Raw genomic sequence first — 20,286 nt, forward strand, 5'->3', positions numbered from 1 at the left:
CGATCAAGACCAACTTGCGTGTCCTCCTTGAACTCATCGTCAGGCACGGTGTCGTTGCATTTGCTGAGAAACTCTGCTAAGAATTGGAAAACGTGCAAACTGTTTGATTGGAAACTCATACTTGGAAGTGTCGCGCTAATTGTTGACGCGATTACTCTTGACGAGGAAAATGTTCCTTCAAACGCCTACATTTTTAAGGGGGGGATAAAAAGTTTCGTAGCTGCCCCGAAGTAGACTCGAGAATAGGAAGGGATTACAGCCACTTTGTTTAAAGTGGGGACGTTAAAATACACGAAACCTGACTCCAAGAGTAATACCATCACCCTCGAGTTTTCTCAAGCAATTAGGTAAATACGAAAGAACTTTATGGGTACTGGTTGAAAAAAGTTTACGATTAGAGCAGAAAGTAGCGATACTTTTTTCCCGCGCGTACTTACGCAATATATACCTAATACATTTCACGCTGCACGATACGAATTTTACCCAATATTCTTAAATGTAATAAATACAAGACAGATGTGTACTTACCAGGCTGTGTTTATTCAGACAGATAGTTTATGCAATATAAACGTGTCAAAATCGGTTTTGCTCTATATTCCCTTCGCGCATCGCTTCTCGGAACACGTTTCCACGAGTGTGTGATCGAAATGTTTCGATTTTTCACCATCTTACGTTTTTCAGCTGTACGACAGGAAATTGTAGGGTATATTCGAAGATGAATCATGTGTTCCAAGTGTTTTGCTTGTCGTCACGAATCCGAGTGTCGAGCGGATTTGAGGCGTCGTATTTACTCCCGGGACACTCGCCCCGAGGATTAAACATGTATTTCGTGCCTTCATTTTAACAATAATATACGATATACGGTGAATCTGTTAAATCTTTTAAGCCGTTTCAATTTTCCCGCATTATACAGGTTTTGTCACACCCATAGGGAGGAACATCCGGCGACAGAATGAGGCGCAGATTCGACCGGATTATAGTATAATCGTAACGTGCATCTGTGTATTACTTTGTTTATTTGTTCATAATAAATTACCGCATTATTTTATACAAATATAATTTCATGACAGTCACATTCCAACGTCCTTGCATGGTAAGAAATATCAAAGTACTCAATTTATATGCTGAAGCTTATCCGTTACTAATACATCGAATAAATCTGAATCTCACAAACAGGTAAAAAAAAATAGAAATGATGATGATAACCTATTATATTCAAAGTACAACTCCCCCGACCACTTCCTTCCTGAAAATTGAATATTTTACAATTTACTGAAACAAAAGTAGCGGGCTGCACGAACTATAACTGCATATTGCCCGAGTATATTATGCCAACGAGTCAAATTGAACACACACGGTTCCGTTTGAAGACGTTACCGCGTTCACACCCGAGTCGTTGTATTTTCCCTAAATACCGAAAAATCTACCGATGAATCAAAGATCGAGCCAGCTCCACCAAATTCCAGAAGAAAAAGAAGAGATATTTTTAATTGAAACCCAGCTGTGACCATCCTCCGATTGTTTGAGATCTCCGAGTTCCACACAATGCCGTAGAACACGTTTAGATTTTTTGTCCTTTTCTAAAATTGAAACATACCGAGACGCGTAAATTTCTCACTCTGTATCTTCTTCTCCTCGTCATCTTCCAAAATGATCGCGTTCTTCAACAGAGACTTAAACCTCGAACAACGTGATTATCTACACATCTTAATCTTATTCGTTAATTTTTTATGCCCCCCTAAGAGAGCGTCGCAGTCTGTTCTTCCTCCGAGATCCCGTTGGCTTTTAAGCAGAGATTCGAGGAAGATACAACACGCGGCTCCGAATCGGCTCTCTCCGCCACAGCGAATGTCTCAATCAGTCAAACTCAATCACTCAACGGCGCGGAAGCCGTCGCATCCTATTAGAGACGACGGGGTTCGACTTGCGGCCTATGAGCCACGTGGTGGGGTCCGTTGGTGTTGCGTGTAGAACCCGAAGGGCCGCGACTCCGAGGAGGTCGGTGTTTGCGACGAGGATGGCGCCGAAGTCCGAGGGGGTAACGCCGCGAGCTGGTGCGAACGAAGAGGTACCGGAAGAGGCCTTTGGGCCCTCTTGGCGTGGTGGTGACTCCCGTGACCCCGGTATCCCTGGTTTCCCGGACCCGTTGGCCTCAGGCGCGGCCTTCCAGGACCGCGCCGAACCGTCGCACCTCCTCCTCGAGTCAGCAGAGGAGCGACCGGACCCAACGGACCGACGCTGCTGGGACCGTCGCCGTCTGCCGGAACGGGAACTGAGCTTCCTGTAACAACCAGAATCAGGGAATTCTTTTTTCGAGTCTGGGGGGGGGGGGGATAAAAATGCTGAAAAAATCTCCTATATTGGTATTTACGGCAATGACGTTTGACAGACACACGTGAAATAAAATCCCTGGTGTGTGATATAAATGAATCTGAGCCAAATCGAATATCACGCAAGTTAATAGTACGTGCAAAAGACGGTTCTATATAAATATAGAACGTGCGAAATCTTGATGTTTTGCTCTCAATTTGCTCACGGAACAGACTCCCCGAAAAATCATTAAGAAATATTAAAGAAATTTTACAAGATTGTATAGTTATGACGAACATTTGTTGCACCGCACTTGCAGAAATCTAGATTTGTCCATTCTGACGATAACGGTCTTTAAGAATGACATCAAAACATTAAAATCGGATCAAAAACACTCGTGTTTAACCGTTTTAAATCCTGTAATCATACAATTGTTGAAACCTCAGCTTTTATCAGCCGCATTAATCATATTCATTTCCAGTACATAGTAGCAAGGTTGCCTTCTCATTCGTGTTCACCATCATTTGTGCAAATAACATTGCTGGAGATTCTTTCTCTTCTTGTAAGTTTTGCTTCAGTGTCATGAATCCGAGCAGGCGATTCTCTAGCGTGAGAACAACGAGCTAGATACCTTGTTTCTCTTTGTCGAAACAAAGGTTTTTAGTACGGGTTTGCTAGTTTTCCACAGTACGAGTACCTGTGTATAAAAACTTCAACTGGAGTCGGAAATACCGAGGTTACGGGTCAGGGTAGTAATTTTAAACGACTGGAATCGCATAATACGTAAAATCACGATCGAGCTGAGTAAATTGATTTACGAGGATCTTTTGACGATAGTAAGCAGCCGAACGTAACTGCAGGTGATGCGTTCGTGCCGGGTTGAATTCTTGCCATTCTCTGTCTGACGAATAATTACGTACCGCGAGATTTTGTGGAAAATACTTTGAAAGAAACCAGCTACAACAACTTATATAATTGTACAGTAATTCAATTTTCCGTAGCGATTCTCGCGAGTCTTTAGTAAAGCTCGGATTCCCCGCAGGTATTCCACGATTAAAAATAAACCGAACACTCGTGCAGCGTTCGTCTTCTAGGCTGACCTCGTTTCCTAACATCAATGACACGTCATGGATTTTGATTAAAACTGAAATAGATTCACCCGCACCTCTGACCATTTCATCAGTTCCTTTGACGTACGGTGAGTTGTTTTATCGCAAAACATTTGGTCACTAACAGTGGTGATATCACGAACTTTGCATCGTCCAAGCAAAACATTTCGAATGGAAGCTAGAGTCAAAGTGGCGTGAGAGCTGCGATGAATGGCAGTAACCTGTACGACGTATTGGCAACTGCAGGTTACAATGTAGGAACGATGAAACGGTAAACGGAAAGGAGTTAGAAAAGAGAAAAGAAAAAAGAATAGTAGGAGAAAAAAATCCACGAAGAACGAAGAGAAAGAAGATATTAACGGAGGAGGAAGCAAACTGTCGCCGATCAGAGATGAGATCTGAAGAAAGGCAGCTCTAACAACGACGCGCGTCGAAGTTGGCACTATCTCCGATCGGAATCGAAAATCCTTAATTCAATGCCGTACGAACGGCGGTAGAAAAGGATTATAAGGTACGCGTCGGGCGGGCCGAGACTTTCAGACATTCCTCCACCGGGACCAACTTGTTAACCGCGAGGTCTGACCGACGTCGTTTGTCAATTGTCAATCCGTCGCTTGACGAAGATCGAAGATGCGCCCGTTTCGAACCCCTCCGGGCAACTCGTCCTGCCCGCAGGGCCACACACGAGGCCGTCGAAGGATCGAGGCGAAACCCCGACCCCCGCAAGGATAATCCCTTACCCCCGACCCCCCGACCCACGCCTTCGACTTCATCGATAGGACGACAAAGCTTTCCCCCATATATCCTGCGGCGCCGTATGGGGGAAAATTTTATACCATCGTTTTTACGCAAGGCTTAGTTTTATATTATATTTTATACATGTATATCCCGCGGCGCGCTTTTACGACATCGGTATGCCGTGTATACCTATATCTAAAACTATAATTCGTGTTAACTGCGGTAAAATTTTGCATTTGGAAACTTTGTTTGCGAGGTAATAAACCTTGTTCAGAATTTGTAAACAATATGTAATTTCTAAAGTATACTTTTATAAAAGTGAATTCGGTATGGTTGTACATAACTTCACTTTTTTCATTGAAACTCAATTCATAGCTTATATACCGAGTCTGTTTTAGATCATTGATCGCGATCAAAATAACCGACGACGCAAGTTTATGAAAAATTGACCCATTTGATCGGAAATTTTATACCAAAACCTCTTGTTCGTTATAAAGTAAAGAGACATATAAAAAACAGTCCCACTCGCAAGCTTACAAAACTTCGAAGCACGCGGTAATTTTTTATGGATAACCGTACAATAGTAGGAATTTAAATTTATTTATCTTATTATTAATGTATTGGAATAAAAATCAAATCATCGGAGGCGAAACTTGACAGCCAATAAAGTGAAAAATTTCGAATTTTACAATAAATATCAATTCAAACAACAGCTTCTCTTTACTACCGATCGCTCACTGTTTTAATCTGAGATAAACTTTAATGGGAATTCTAAAATTCCATTATGTACACGAATATGACGTCGATTGAATTCGAATACTGAAGCTAAGCTGAGTGATACAAAAATATGAATAATCCATGGAAAGAAGTAAAAAAAAAAAAATTATAATTCGACAGGCTGAAAAATATGAAAATCAATCGACGTAATCGTTTGACCATGAAAACAGAAGCCTGCGTAAAGCATAGCGAAGGATGAAATAATCAGAGGCGAGAGCGAGAGCTGCAGGTGTTACACGGGAGAATTCAAGGATCATGAATTCAAGTTTACAAACCAGAACGCGAGATTAAAAAATTCCGGAAGTTCTCGAACGTCTTTCGTGAGCCGAAGACCTCGAGACTGAAAAAAGGAGGGAAAAGACCGACGCGATTCACCCTCGTTGAATATTTCGCTGTGGCATGTAATGCGACGTCCGTAGCGTCTCAGATTTGCAATTCGCTTGTCTCGATCATGCCAGCGGCATAAGAATTATAGACCACAGAAGGAAGTCTGCCAGTGCCACAAATTCTTCCCTGACGTTATCTCGAGGCGTTCATCTCTCCGCGATTTCGAAGAGATGACTAGCCTTCGTAGTTCTCGAGTAAAAGCTGCGTCACTTCGTGTGCCAGAATCTAGTGTGTCAGAGATCGATCGATCAGCAATGATTATTCGTCCAGCGACTCGTCGCGACTACCATAAATTTTAAACCATTATTTTCATTCGGTTTTTCCCTCCTAAGCTTTACCACTCGATTCGAATGACGTTGAGACGATTTCCACCGACCATCTTCTACGTGTAATAACACAGTACCAGACGCATGTACGGAATAGGCGTATACATCGATGACCAAGGAGTGACTTCACCTCGACACCGCGAATCATCATGCAGTCCGTTTTCGTTCAAGTATACAGGTATGTGTATTCCGGACGTTTAAAAAAATTCACAGTATCTGTGAATCATCACCGTATCTTCGTATAATCCATTGTCATCTCTCCCGACATCGTCCGCAAACATAGGTACAAACATATATGCCTATATCACAAACAAAGCTGAAGAATCACATTGTATGCACGGCGTCAATCGCGAGATCCGCAAAGCATGCGCGTGCGTCAGACGCGCAGCATCCGCGTTACATCCATAGACTGGACCAAGTTGCAAGAAGAGGCCGAGTCGAGATCAAAACAGATGCTTATCGTCTTGGTAATCGATGTCACCGGTCACGTGACTACAACACCGGGTGACCAGGTCACTGTTGAACGTTATGCACCGTCGTCCTTTTGCCTTACGAACACCGAATGCCAATGAGAATGTCGAAACGGGCGTCATCACGTGGATGAGAAAACAAGGAGGAAAAATTAGACTCGAAACTACTGAGAACGGTCGAAAATTTGCGAGTGAATTTCACGTGAAACAAACTGCGTGAAACTATGTTCCGTACATGTCCAGGTCCCAAGACGGATTTCAATGTTCACAATTATACTGTACATGGACCTAAGAACGGATAAACCGCATATTGTATAATGGATATTAATAACGGGATAGAACCGAGGACGCGAGGCTCGCACGAGGATTTAACGCATCGGGCGATGAGAAGGAACACGTAGAAATTAATGTAACTAGATACCAAAGGGTATATTGTAGTGGTGCAAGTAGCCACGGAGAAACATCTAATAGAGTTATAAAACGACGCGAGACTCGAGAGAGTAAGTTGCAGGTAGGTATTATAGGTAGCTAGGTACTGTAGACGTAGTAGATTATTAAACTGAAAGCGGTGGAACGACTCATATAGGTACGAGCAATTCACACCATTATAATTCACTCGATACCGCCACGTGGCACGAAACTAGACACGTATTGTGCCTGCAGGATGTCCGGGATTTATGCACCATCATTGCATCTAACGGGAGATAATATCGTCACCATATTATACAAGGACTTTCCGTACTGAAAATTCTTCAACTTCGTTAGCAAAGATTCCGCAGTTCGTGCTACACAGATTTTTATAACATAATATAGCGATCAGGATCAGGATTGACTTGCAAGTTATCTTTTCTGACGGTTCGTGAACGAATTCATATCTCGGATACCAGTCAGAGATCCTTTCCTTCCACGGCACGTGTTTCCAAAGCGTTTCGATACACGAGGGCTCCCTTGCGTAGAATAAACCCGCATACGAATATCCCCTTGGGATGAGAACACGTGCCATGCGCAAAGAGACGGGTTTAAAGTTCGGATCACCTAATACCTACCCTGCGTCGATCGGGGGAAAGCCGATTTAGAAAATTATTGCGAGGAAAAACGGATCGAGAAGGGCTTCTATGGGGATTTAGCGTACAGATACTTTGATCGTTCGAGCAATATATCCTCGCTAAATCAAATCCCGGCAACAGGTTATGAATACCTCAGGGTTTCCCAACAAATCCTGCATACGGTGTGTTTTTTTTTTTTCGTTATGAACAGGGTACGAAGTAGGTAATACATTTTCTTGATGGACTGATTGGAATTCTATGAATATAGAAGTGGTGAAAGCCATTGCAACAGATTGGTTTTAAGCTACCTAACATAGTTCGAGGTCATCGGACCGTTTGAGCCCCGTGCAATTTCCACTGACAAGATTCTATTCCAATGATCTTACGGAGGCGTGGAATAATTTATCATTGTAAATGATTAGAAATACTTCGAAAGAACACTTCACTTTACCAAGTGTTTCAAAATTCGTTCCGTTACAGTTCGCATGGTAGGTAACAATAGAATTAAAAACGAAATGTCGACAAATACGTTTTGAACTTTGAGGCAACGAAACGTGGTAATTTCTCATTCGGTATAATTGTTTTCCCGATGGCGTCAGGAATATCATCGTCTAGGCTAGACGTTAAAGCCAATTATTATACACGTCAGCGGCGCACTGCAGACTCGAAGATAAAATTTTGTGCAGCTCCGTCCCTGTTTTGTAACGCGGCTGGTATTCTTCCAAGCGTAAAACGAGATACCTACTCCGCGTGATTCTACGCGGTTCGTTTGGCGGCGCCTGGGTTCCGTAAGTGCGAAATCCTGGATATGCCGAGGTTTCAGAGAAATTATTAATCAAAGGATGAGAAAAACGACAAGATCCTAGGCAGAGAGGCGAATCCATGCGAGGTATTGACTCGTGGTTAAGTGACACTTGTATCAGCGTGCGGCCCGGAGGCCCCTGACCTTCGACCTGCCCTCCTTCCCCCCTATCCCTATCCTCCCACTCTGCGATTAAATTCCCTCGTCGTCGCTGCTCGCCTGCAGGCCGCCATCTTCGGGAACCCCGTGTTCCGGTCACTGTCAAACCCGCTGCCCAGGTGAGTTGCGATAATTCTGCGCTTTAAAACTTTCCCAAGAGTCTTTCTGGCAATAGCTACGTCTATGCAATGAAAAAGTCTTTCCTCGTATAAGCAGGATCCGAAAGAAGGAAACGATCTGAAGGTTTCACTGTAGGATGATTTCTGAACATGCAAGATCCGGATTTTTTTTTTTTTAATGGTTATCTAGATTTTATTGAAATTCCAAATTCGAGAAATTTCAGTTTATACATTACTTTATAAATCGTAGATATACGAACCTACTAAAACTTTATTGACAATATGATTCAATTTGATTTAAAGAAACTTATTACTACAGACAAATCAAACTATAGATTTTGTCAATTAAATACAAATTTTTCAGAGCAAAAAACTTTACTGAATCAAGTAAACATTGATGTTGCATAGCAGGTAAAGTTTCTGGTTGTAAAATTTCAATCACTTTTCTGGGTATCCGGAATTTCATTATTCTCATATAATATATTACTGCGAGATTTATCCCGGTGCTGAAAAATTTCACACTATCGTCACGATGCCTTTCTATGCGACGGTGTAAGAAACAAGTATATTGTTATTCTTACCGAAATTTGCATTTGAATGAAAAACCATTTTTCGAAAGTAGAGTCATCTGCAACGAATCGATGCTCGGATATCAAGATACGACTTAGAATTCGCTGAAGATTTTTCATTGTCAGGAAAATTTCAAGATAACTTCATTGCTTCTACAACGAATTTTAAACTCAGCAATAAGTAGATGCATAAATTGTCTTCTCGAGGAAAGAAGATTTGTACAAATGAATTATTATATACCGCCGATCGTTCGGCGGTGATCCGGGAGTCTTAAGGAACACACGGAGCGGATCCGAGGCGCCCGGAATGTTGGCCGTCCTGGTATCTAGGCGAGTATCTTCTCGCATCGCGATTCGCGCGGCCACCTTCCATGTTCCATGTTCAATGTTTCGTGCCCTACGTTCGGAACGCTGCGAGAAAAGATCCGAAGGTCCGTCGAGACCGCTTCGTCGTCGGAAATGCTCCTTTGTGACCAAACTACTGACCGTTTATACCTTTACCCGTAGCCGCCTGGATCCTTCGCCTGTATACGTTACACGCGTTCCCCGATGACAAGCAGAAAGACGTATTACAATACTGTTTGAAATTAGAAGCGGATGATTCTTTTTAGTTTTCTTTTTCTTTTATTGCCTTCGTTTTGCTCTTTGGCCCGACCGCAGGCTTAGAGAATAGTCTCGTACCGAGTGAACGCCATTGTGGTGATTAAGACGACGAAACATGAGAAAATCTTTACGAAAAATCGTGCAATTTATTAGGAATCGGTTTCACGATCGTTTTAACAATTCGTGATTAAGTAGAAAGTATTGGACCAAAATTGAAGAGCAAATAATTATTTCGACGGTGGTTGAAATTTCTTGGAATATTTCATTTAGATTCCTCACAATTGGGTTTCAAATACGCCGAGCTTACGAAAACGATCCAATTTTACGCCGAATCCAGAAACTGATTGACCCCGATTTAATCCAGTGTGAGGGTTTCAAGGTATTAAGATACGAGCTGCAGGAGGCGACGTTAGGGTATTTTATCAGGGCAGGAAATCTGCTGTACAATCAGAAGATAATCTTCATTGTGGAAATTGAGTGAACTATATATTTCGAACGAATTTGTAGTGACAGGATTGCGAATGAGAAAAGAGAAGCAGCTGTTTCTTGAACAGAGTTATCCACGTCAAACAAGCGAATGAACTTATTTCGTCCCTTATCTCTGTGTAATTTCTGCTACGTAGGGTTCAAGAACAAAAGTCCAGCTGACTTTGACGCTGCTGTGTTCATAGTCGGGTGATATATTATCATCGACATCTGATCTGTACCTACGTTCCGTGCAGAGGCAGCTGCGAATTAACTTTACCGTAGAAGAGTGGGGATTTCAAAATGTAGCAGGATTAGAAAATAGAAGGCTCGGAACATCGAATTTTCAAAAACGCGAAAATCTGTTTCATGAAATTTCAAGATGTGAAAAGTAGAAGTATACAGAAAAGTCAAAATGCAGGAAGATCAAGGTAAATAAAGTTGAAATATAGAATCTTCAGATTGAATAAAAAAAGCAAAAAATAAATTCGTCAGAATTCTGTATTTCGGCTTTCCATACTCTGACCATTCTACATTTTAACTTTTCCATGATTCAACTTTCTGCAGCTTAAAATTTTGTAAACCAATTTGACGTTTTCGAAAACCCGATATTATGTGTCCCTTCTATTTTCGGATCTTTTCACATGTTACCCCCGCCAAGATAAAATTATCAAAATTTGTAGACCTTCACGTTTGATAACGCCTCCCACCTTTTCTTTCTTATCAATACGAGCATCCGGATGGGCCGTTATTTTAATAACAGTAATTTGGTTCATCGAATCGGCGATATCATCCCGAGTACGTACCTAGTTGATCTGCAACCGTAGTGCAGAAATCGTGCGTTCGCTCGCCCTAGAAAGGTCCGCGACGAGGACGCGATGACCTTTCGGCAGGTCACGGCTTAGTTCCTTGAGATTTACAGGTAAACGTGCAGCTCCGTATGCAGAGACCCAGTTCACCGGGGGCGATTGGCGTCCTTAATACACGCCGACGAATCGGAGCCGGAGCTTATGGAGGTCGGGAAATCGGCAAAAGCCCTGTAACTGCACTTACACGCCGGGTGGCTGCATCAAGGTGACTCACGATCGAAACACTTCGGCGGCAACGTACATTCGTTCCTACATTAGGACGCATGGCGTGACCCCGTCAAAAACGTGGGCCAAACTCCCCCCAGAGCGCACATGTGCTCGCAAGGGAATTTCTATGTGTTACATAGACGCCTGTAACCTTATATACACACATGGTTATGTACGTATTCACGTCTATGTGCTCGTCGATTCATCGCGGGGGGTGTGTTTTTCCTTAACGGAGGGGCGGGGGGGAGGGGGTTCCCCTGGGAAGCGGACCGATTGCGGAGGGCGTCAAGGGCTCGATCCTATATCGAGGGGATAAAAGGGAAACTGCGGTACACTGGGCAGCGTCCCCATAAACTGCGGGGATCTTTTGAAGAAAGGTGACGATAGTTATTTCGGAAAGAGGCGATCTGTCTGTCTCTGTGCAGCTCAATTCCCTGCGACTATTATTTTACGCCAAATGAACGGTTACAGGAATAATGAGAGGTTACCTGTAATGACAATACGAAAAATAATAACGTGGTAATTTACTGCTTATATGGTGTACGGTTTTAATGAGCGATGAGAGAAAGTGGCGACGCGATGTTAACGACTGTGCGGGATTTTTTAGTTACTTTAATTGGCAAAGTTAACCATCCGGACGGACAAAACGGCATAATAATAACGACGATGGCGATAATTCGCAGAGCAATGTACGAAGCTACTTGACGAATTGATCACGTTGACAAACGAGAAAGATCCAAAGTCTCAGTCATCATTGCGGTGTCTTGTCTCATTAATGTATTTAAATGATCTTTTTCAAGTTATATTGTGAGGAATAAACTTTCTCGGAAAACAAGTGGAACGTGACTGATTGCGAATCCGTGTTTCTCTCATCGATGCAGAAACGTGGCTCACACCGCGGTTCCATCGAAATTGCATCCGTGCCTAAATGCAGTAATTTCATCAACGTTATAAATAGAAATATTGTACATCTTCCGTTACGTTACGGTCCCTGTAACCGCGATTACACACGTCACACCGTATATGGTCTGGAGTGTACTGTATTACATTTGTACACCATGATTAATTCATATTGTCAGTATCGTTCTACCTTTATCCAATTAATTTTTTGACACCTTCGTCATATCTAACTTCCTCGAAATTGCCGCAACGCCTGAAAAAGTGACGTGCGTGACTAACGTAAACTGAAACCTTGCGATGCTGCGATCTCTTCAAGAAAGTCCTTTGGTTGAGACATTGGAATCAATTGTTTAGGTACACTTATTTCCCCCTTTTTCTCAATTTGTCTATGAGAAGTCGATGATACAATGGGACCCTCTGATCACACGGAGTGTTGCGCTGACTATCGTGTGTAAGCGTGTATTTTACGTCTGAGAGTTACTTCCGGTCGCGGCAGGTTATAATATACTTGCGAAATAATCCAAGCGCCTAAAATTTGCTACGTGTATCATTTTTATGATTGCGATCATTTAGTAAATACAGTTGAAAGACGAGGCGGAGGAGTTAGATAACGAGGACACGAGCCGAAAGGATCTGGTACGGGTATAAAGGACCTTGGAAACTTCGCCTTTCAAATTATTAAGGTATAATATCCGCTTTGTAGCTCGAGACTTCGGTACCGGAACTTATTATGCGAAGCGTAATCGCTTCCGGTTCTTTCATTGTTACAATATCAAGTTTAATTAATGTCGATTTTAATCAGGATTCAGATAACCGCTTCGGAGGCGACGCTGGGAAAGATAATCGCTGCAATCGCGCTCCCCCGAATTTTCACCTGTCATGGCAATCATATGTGCACGAACTAAACCGAACTTGAAATCATTATTCGAATATTTCCGTCATTCTTACAGGCACTAAGAATAACAAAAGACGCGAGAAAATAATACATTCGTTATCCTTACATTGTTGAGAGAAAAGATGTGTAAAAAAAAGTATATCTGTCAATTTTTATCGCCTCGGAAAAAAAAAGTTTCAAGTCTAACTTTGATCAAATTTAGAAAAATATTGAAACACTTTTCTACTTCATTACTAATCGTCGAAAATTAATGATATAACGTCATAGCGCGAATCGTTTTTCTTTCTATTACAAACAGTAATTCGACTGTTCCACTGTCCTAATCGTCGGAATATGAAGTATAAAAAAAAAAAAAAAATCCGAATCATCTTAGAAAATCAATAAGGAGAAAAAGAAAAACCTACAAACTAGAGATTTTCTCCAAGAAAGAATTTGTAAAATCCCTCCGAGAAGCGTAAATATAAAATTGACGTTGTTGTAACAAGCCGACGAAAATAATAAGCCAGGCGGCGAAGGCTGATAACCAGAATGACGACCGCGGTAGAATACACATCTATAATAAAATTGATGGACCGTGAATAGGGCGCGTAATCCGATAGTCCCCCGTCATCGTAGAGGCGGTAAGCCTCGGCCGAGAGAAAGAGAGAGAGATCGGGAGCAACCCTTCGTTTAGTCAAATCCCTAGAAAGTAGTAAAGGAACCGAATGAAATTTATTTGGATCACTCACCGTGCGGCGATTGGACAGACGTCAGGTTCGCCGCCGCGTCCCCCTGGGGCGCAGTCGACGACTGGCTCGCCGGGGGTTGCAGGAGCAGGAGACCCCGTCCTTTGCCCCCGATGGGTCCACCCCTCCGGGAGCCCCGGGGACGACCCCGTTTGTTGGTTCCTCGTCCGGCGGGACGGACCCGAGATCCGACCGAGCCGGCGAAGGTGAAGTGGTGGGTGAGTCGCGACACCTTAGGGGGTTCGATCGGCCCGGGCGTCGGGAGGGTGGCGTGGACTTGGGGGTGATGGACGGGCGTCGAGACGGGTCCGTCGACATCGACGACGAGTCCTTCGTTGCTCGTGTCGTCCTGAGGGATGTAAGCGCTGCCCTGAGACACCTGAAAACGGTTTTGATCGTTATTAATCGATGTTCGTCAGCGCACTGAGGAAATGGGAAGTACATTGTGTTACAGGTGCGGGAATTTGGGGATTTCCGATTAGTGTGAATCTTGCAGCACGAGCCAAGGCGAGCGCTGTAATCACACGAGTCAGATATCACCCATCCGCACGTGTGTGACACACGCTATTCTTTTCCAACACCTGTGAAGGAAGGTTTCAATTGAGAAGCAACGAAGGTGCGACTGACAGCGTGGAAAATTGGGGTTAGGTAACTTACGCTCGATAACACAGTGGGCAAAATTGAGTTGTTCGTAAGTGCGCATGCGCCAAAGAAAGCTCCAGTATGTAAAATACAGCATTTGAATTGTGCGCATGCGCCAACGTCGTTTTATCGCACTGTTAGGAAATGGAGTAATTTACGCACGCTCTACAGGCTTCGAAAATCGAATTTTTCAAGCAGGTGTTGGAAGAAATTCATTTTTTATGGTTACTAGAAAAATCTGGTGAAATGCAAGTATCGTTACAATAACGGTTTGAATACCAGTAAATATTTTGTGTGATTACAATTGTCAGTACAAAGTAGTCAACCAAAATCAATGTAACGTAATCACAACAGGAAATTTCTCGAAATGGCAGGACAAATTGTACAGATTTTAACCTTTAGATGCTTCACTTCGGTAACACGGTGAAGTTAAAATTTAAAAATATCAATGATTTACTGTAAAAAAACGCGCTTAGAAAGAGGTATATCTCGCCAAAAACTGCTAAAAGTGATACTCGTATCTCATACGCACTTGCATCAGCGCAATGTTTAAGAATTAATTCGTGAGATTCACCTCTGATCTAGCTGGACTAGCGGGTGCGCTGTCGTCGAAGATATCGGAGGCTTCATCGACGATTACTCCGTCCTCAAGGTGGGATCTCTTCGAGTCATTCTGGAATCAGGAAAGCATCGTGATCAATTGTCAACTATTTTCCCTAGAAAAAGGTGAGTAGTATTAATTAATAATTTAAGACCGAGCAAAGTTGTGAATTGTAGGTTGATCTTTAGAAATTAGGAAAGGTTGTACAAATTGAGAATATACGTAAAATTTAGTGGGAAGGTTGACCATATGATTAAAATTGATATTTTGATTTTAGATATCTTGTCATGGGTGTTCTGTTGCATCCAGTGATTGTGGGAAATTCATTGGCCGGAGTAATCATTTTCATCAAGACTAGGATGATAATTGAATTAATCGATAAGAATTACAGCTTTCAGTGAAATCTTTTTTCACGTTAAATACGTGAGGATAAGATAATGATAAGACGAAAAAGAAACTAAATTGAATCGATCCATGGTAGCTGTATTGATTTCGAGTTAAATTGCTCCGCTTTACTGGAATCATTGCTTCAGTCCCGCTGTAAAAAATGACTTGATCGATTCGGCCAAACAAAAGACAAGATAAATGCAGTGTCGTCGAAACGTGATCGTCAAAATTGACTCGTCACCGATTTAGTCTTCAGCAGAAACAAACGTCCGTAGTTTGATTGTCCGGACAAAATGATTTTAATAAATTATTCAAACATTTCGAAAAGTATAACGGTGGCATAAATAAGAGAAGTAAATGGAACGGATCATTTGAATAAGGGATCGTTAAGGGCGTCGCGTGGTACCTTGACCGGAAGCGAGGCTAGCTTCCTTTTCCGGTCCTTCTCCTTGTGGCTCGTCGGCTCAGTGTGCCGTATCTCTTCCATGTGCTGCTTACGCTCTTCGCTCCGTTGGCTATCTGAAATTAAACGGCATCTCTGTATCTGCGACTTTGCGGTCCTCGTATACTTGCAGCCTTGGTGCGATAAAAACCTGCGTCGTAGTGCATTCGCACAGTTGTAAAAAAAAAAAAAAAAAAAAAAATACAGATACGAAAGAACCTTGACAAGAATGTTACAGTAAAAAATTCATCTAAAAAAAAGCTCTTAAGCAAATGTGTTGAGGAGGGAATTGAACAGAAATTTGCTAATTTTGACATCGACTGCACATATGCACAAAATTCCATAATCGGCACACATACCGTATCCTACACTTTTTTATCACAAAATTAGCATAGCCTAATTAGAATAATGAACTTAGACTCGACCGTTCCGCTGTGAATGATTAAAGAGCACAGTGTCGAAAATTCCAGCACCTTGTGCACCTGAGCATTACGACGATTAAATTTCTTCAAAATTACAACATACTTTTACAGAATTACGCAACTGAGCTCCAATAAGAAATTTCTTATTTTATTAGCTTTTCATGTACCATTTAATTTTTAGTCTCTGTATTGAGTACGTTACGCTTCAAAGATCACATGTTCTTTGAAAATCAAAGGATATGTTTGCTGAGGAATTGAGTAAACAAAAACACGAAACAAATAGTAGGTGCAGCCCCGACATTGAATTTCAGAAAAATCTAAGACCAGGGTACAGAAAACAAATGGAGAAGACATTTTTCAAATAACTCGATTGTGACTGGGTGAAATTATTCAATAAAATGGTAAATTCCAATTCCTAACAGGGTATCGTTAATCTTCGGATGGTTTTTTTTTTATTTTGTTTTATCGCGCGATAATATTCAGAAGCGAATTTCTTTTAAAAAAAACCGAGAAATCCGGAAGACCGTTCACTTTCCGTTTCCTCGCAAGATATTTGCTGACCCGGAACATACATAACTGCATTATTATGGTTTTGGGACTACTTGCGCAAGAAAGCGGCTCGCGTTCACAGGTGAAACGAATTACGAGAGAAAATTACTCTCCGAGATACAATAATTCGACGTAAAGAGAATTTTAATATCAAAAACATCTATCCACTGATTCCTTGAATATTATAACGTACAAGGTGCACCTTCGCTCGCACATACCTATCTACACATAAAAATTGGATAAAAATCGTATAAATTCGATGAATCGAAGCTATCGTGAGACACGAAAGCTGGCATTCGAGTAAATCGAATATTGTTTGACGATTCAATTAAAGGCCTGCGTTACCGCCGAAAATACGAACATATCATACCAATCGTGAGCGATGTAATAACCAGTTACATGATACAAGTATATTATAATCGATAACCATATATACGATACGAGATGGGCATAAGATTATTCAATAAAAATACAGTGTCTCTCTCATATTTATCTCGTATACGTGAAAATAAAACATATACATCTCCGCGTTACACGCGCACCTACGTACATACATCTAATTAAGACACTAGACGCTGACAAACCGTCGTGTCTCTAAGCAATTCAAAAATATTTACGAATATCCTACACTCTCTTTCCTGCGCACGGCTCGAGAGCAGAGGTACAGATATAATAACTGCTCAACGAACGTGAGAACTAGCCATTTAGTCATGTACCTGTATACAGTATGTATATACATATACATATACGTATGATGCCACGAGGAGAAGTTATATCTTTTAACTACGGGTTCAGGAAACCGCCGAATTATCGGTTGCCTCATACATACACGCACACACACACACACACACACACACAAGGACAGGGAGGAGCTAGCAAAGAATTATGTCTCGAAAACAATTAAGATCTTTCTTAGATTCTTTCCTCGAGTTTCTCCTTCTTTCTCATTATGGTCAACTATTCGGCGTTATTGTTACTAAGTAGTGAATAACGCACTCGAATTGTCGGAACTCGCGACACTCTGCGTTTGAAAAATATATCATTCTTACGTATACCTAATAGGGAGGACTATTTTCATTTTTACCTTTAATTTTTTTCACTTTCTTTGGGATGGTTGAATTGAAAAATTAAGAACAAGTGCTTTTTCGCTACGTGGAGTATTTTGCTTGTTTGAATATTATGTGTATCAGAAGAAGCGGAAATTGCACGACGTAATTCATCGCTGGACGGACACGGAAACGATCGCCATGGTTCATTGTTTTATCATATCATATCCTTCCGCTGTGATATGAAGTTCCAAATCAGCACGCTCGATCAAATAAAATACACATATATGTATATACTAACTTTTGCTATCATCGCTTGCGAGTTTCTATGCCTTCCAGTTGAAGGCATATATATGAAGCATGAAATTTCCTATAAGAATCTGTATTTAGATAGTTTATAAGTCAAACCGTCTACGAAAAAAAAAATTTGAAAATTTATTTAAACGGGAAATGGAAAAAATTAAACAGACACCTATAAATATCAATATTAAGAGCTCGTATTTGGATGAGATATTCGATTTGAGATGCTCTACCGCAATTTTGGTGCACGTTTGAAAAACAAATTTTTTTTAAATATTCTTTTGGCACACCCTAATATACGGTGTATGTGTTCCTCTTAAATGAATTACGCTTCAGATATTTTAATCTTACGCCTGTTACACGATGTTCATGATTAATCAATGTATCCGGGTAACGAGGTTGAATAAAATCGGAACGAATGATCTTCGTACAACGGATCGATGAATAAAAATGAAAATACAGGCTTGACGATGAAAATTTGCGATAATTACTGTATTATTAAACAGACTTGCAGGGGTTGATAAATAATTACTATCGTATACGTGGTGTCTACGCCGTTGCGTGTTCTAGTTTGCTGATGATTGCGGATAAAAATTAAATCCTCGACGCTGTGTTAAGGTATAAAAGGCATAAGCGCGAAAAGGAAAACTCGAGTTCTAGAAAGAATAAAAAAAAAAACAAGCAATTATCCTAAATTAACAAGAAGATGACTACAGCTAAAACAATAAGGTGGATAATGGCAAAAAAAAGAATAATCATCGACTTACATTTCGCTTCTATTTCCTCGTCGTCGAGTAGCAGAGAGACAACTTCCTTCGGCTTCAGGGTGTCCGGTTTGAAATTACCACCGCTGATTACCATGCGTTGAATCTACGGGGTTTATATACACGTTACGTTCACCACTTTTACGGCTTTATGGTGCGCACACCCATGCAGGCATACCGCGTGTGCGTACCATGCAGTTATAATATGCCGATTTAACCATGCACCAGACTGTGCAGCCTGCATTTTAAACCTCATTATGCAACACGTATGAAGAGTCTGTGCGAATTATACGGATCCCGAGTTAAAGAAACTCTCCGATCACAGGGCGGATTCAACGGTTATTGGACGTCGCAATGCTCGAAACGTTCATCCGACTGATAAAGACGATTAAGGATGAACCGAAAGTCAAGAAAAAAGGGTAAAACCCTTTTCAGAAACCTCCAGCAGTGTTATTTGCGGCAATGATAGTGAACGGGATTACCAAAAACATTCCAACCATGTACCATAGAAATGAATCTGCGCAAATTACATAAATTTTGAGAAACGATGGTTAAACTCTGATGTTTTTGATCGGATTCTAATGTTTTTCAGCTTGTTCTATTCGCTAACCAAATTTCCACAAATTCTCTGACAAAAATTGCGCCGTACTTACACAAATTTATTTTTACGCACCTTGAAGATAACTATTTATAAGATTGTTTTCTCGGGTGATCTCCGAAGATATTTATGGTGAATAAAATAAGTAGGTACAAGAACATCAGAATCCAATTAAAAATATCGGAGTTTAAGAATTTTGAAGGTTCCAATTACAAAACCTTGTCTCCAACTGTTTACAACTTAGCTTTTGTTATTTCTATTAGCATTTCATTCGTGTTCACGATAATAATTGTCGCAAACAACATTGCTGGAAATTTTTTATTTACAGTTTTATATTTTCTCCCAACATGGATTCAGCCCGGTTCGTCCTTAAAGATGTGTGAAAAAGGTTTGAATTGGTTTGCTGAACGGACGAATTACCTCGCTCTTCTCCCTGGCCCGTTGAAGGATGCGTTCCTCTATGGTCCCCTTGCAAATGAGCCGATAAACGGTGACCTGCTTCGTCTGACCAAGTCTGTGAGCCCTGTCCATGGCCTGCTGATCGACGGTAGGGTTCCAATCACTGTCGTAGAATATAACCTACGTCGTGCGTCGTGCAAAAGAGATACGATTACGGTTTTTGATTTACGAAAGGACGTTGAGTAATCGTTTTCGGGGATTATAACAGCTCGGCATAGACATAATTCTTCGCCACGCGAGCATAATAAGGATCGAGGACCCTGCAAGGCTCCCCGGGAATCGTCCTCTTTTCGCGTTGGAACGCGCGGAGAAAGCCACGAGTATGGATACATAATATACATATATACATATGTACACACACACACACACACACACACACACACACACACACACGCACACGCACACGCACACGCACACGCACACGCACACGCACACGCACACACACACACACACACACACACACACACACACACACACACACACACACACACACACACACACACACACACACACACACACACACACACACACACACACACACATATATATATGTATATATATGGCAAGGGGAAGACGAAAGCTCCCAGGTTCGACGAAGGC

General features: G+C 41.6%; 1 protein-coding gene across 3 annotated transcripts in view; it reads right to left on the minus strand.

The window, feature by feature from the left end:
* Positions 1–988: 988 nt before the first annotated feature.
* LOC107218648 (chromatin-remodeling ATPase INO80) overlaps positions 989–20,286 on the minus strand; it is a 37,076-nt gene continuing 17,778 nt past the window's right edge. For all 3 annotated transcript variants that reach the window (XM_046737711.1, XM_046737713.1, XM_046737712.1), the window contains 6 exons: positions 19,648–19,806; positions 18,633–18,735; positions 15,513–15,625; positions 14,693–14,791; positions 13,480–13,855; positions 989–2,281 (listed from right to left, as the gene is read on the minus strand). In XM_046737711.1, the coding sequence (XP_046593667.1) occupies positions 1,932–2,281; positions 13,480–13,855; positions 14,693–14,791; positions 15,513–15,625; positions 18,633–18,735; positions 19,648–19,806 (1,200 nt within the window). In that variant the 3' untranslated portion in view covers positions 989–1,931. The remainder of the gene's footprint in view (positions 2,282–13,479; positions 13,856–14,692; positions 14,792–15,512; positions 15,626–18,632; positions 18,736–19,647; positions 19,807–20,286) is intronic.

Source organism: Neodiprion lecontei, chromosome 4, assembly GCF_021901455.1.
Source record: "Neodiprion lecontei isolate iyNeoLeco1 chromosome 4, iyNeoLeco1.1, whole genome shotgun sequence".
Classification (NCBI taxonomy): Eukaryota; Metazoa; Arthropoda; class Insecta; order Hymenoptera; family Diprionidae; genus Neodiprion; species Neodiprion lecontei.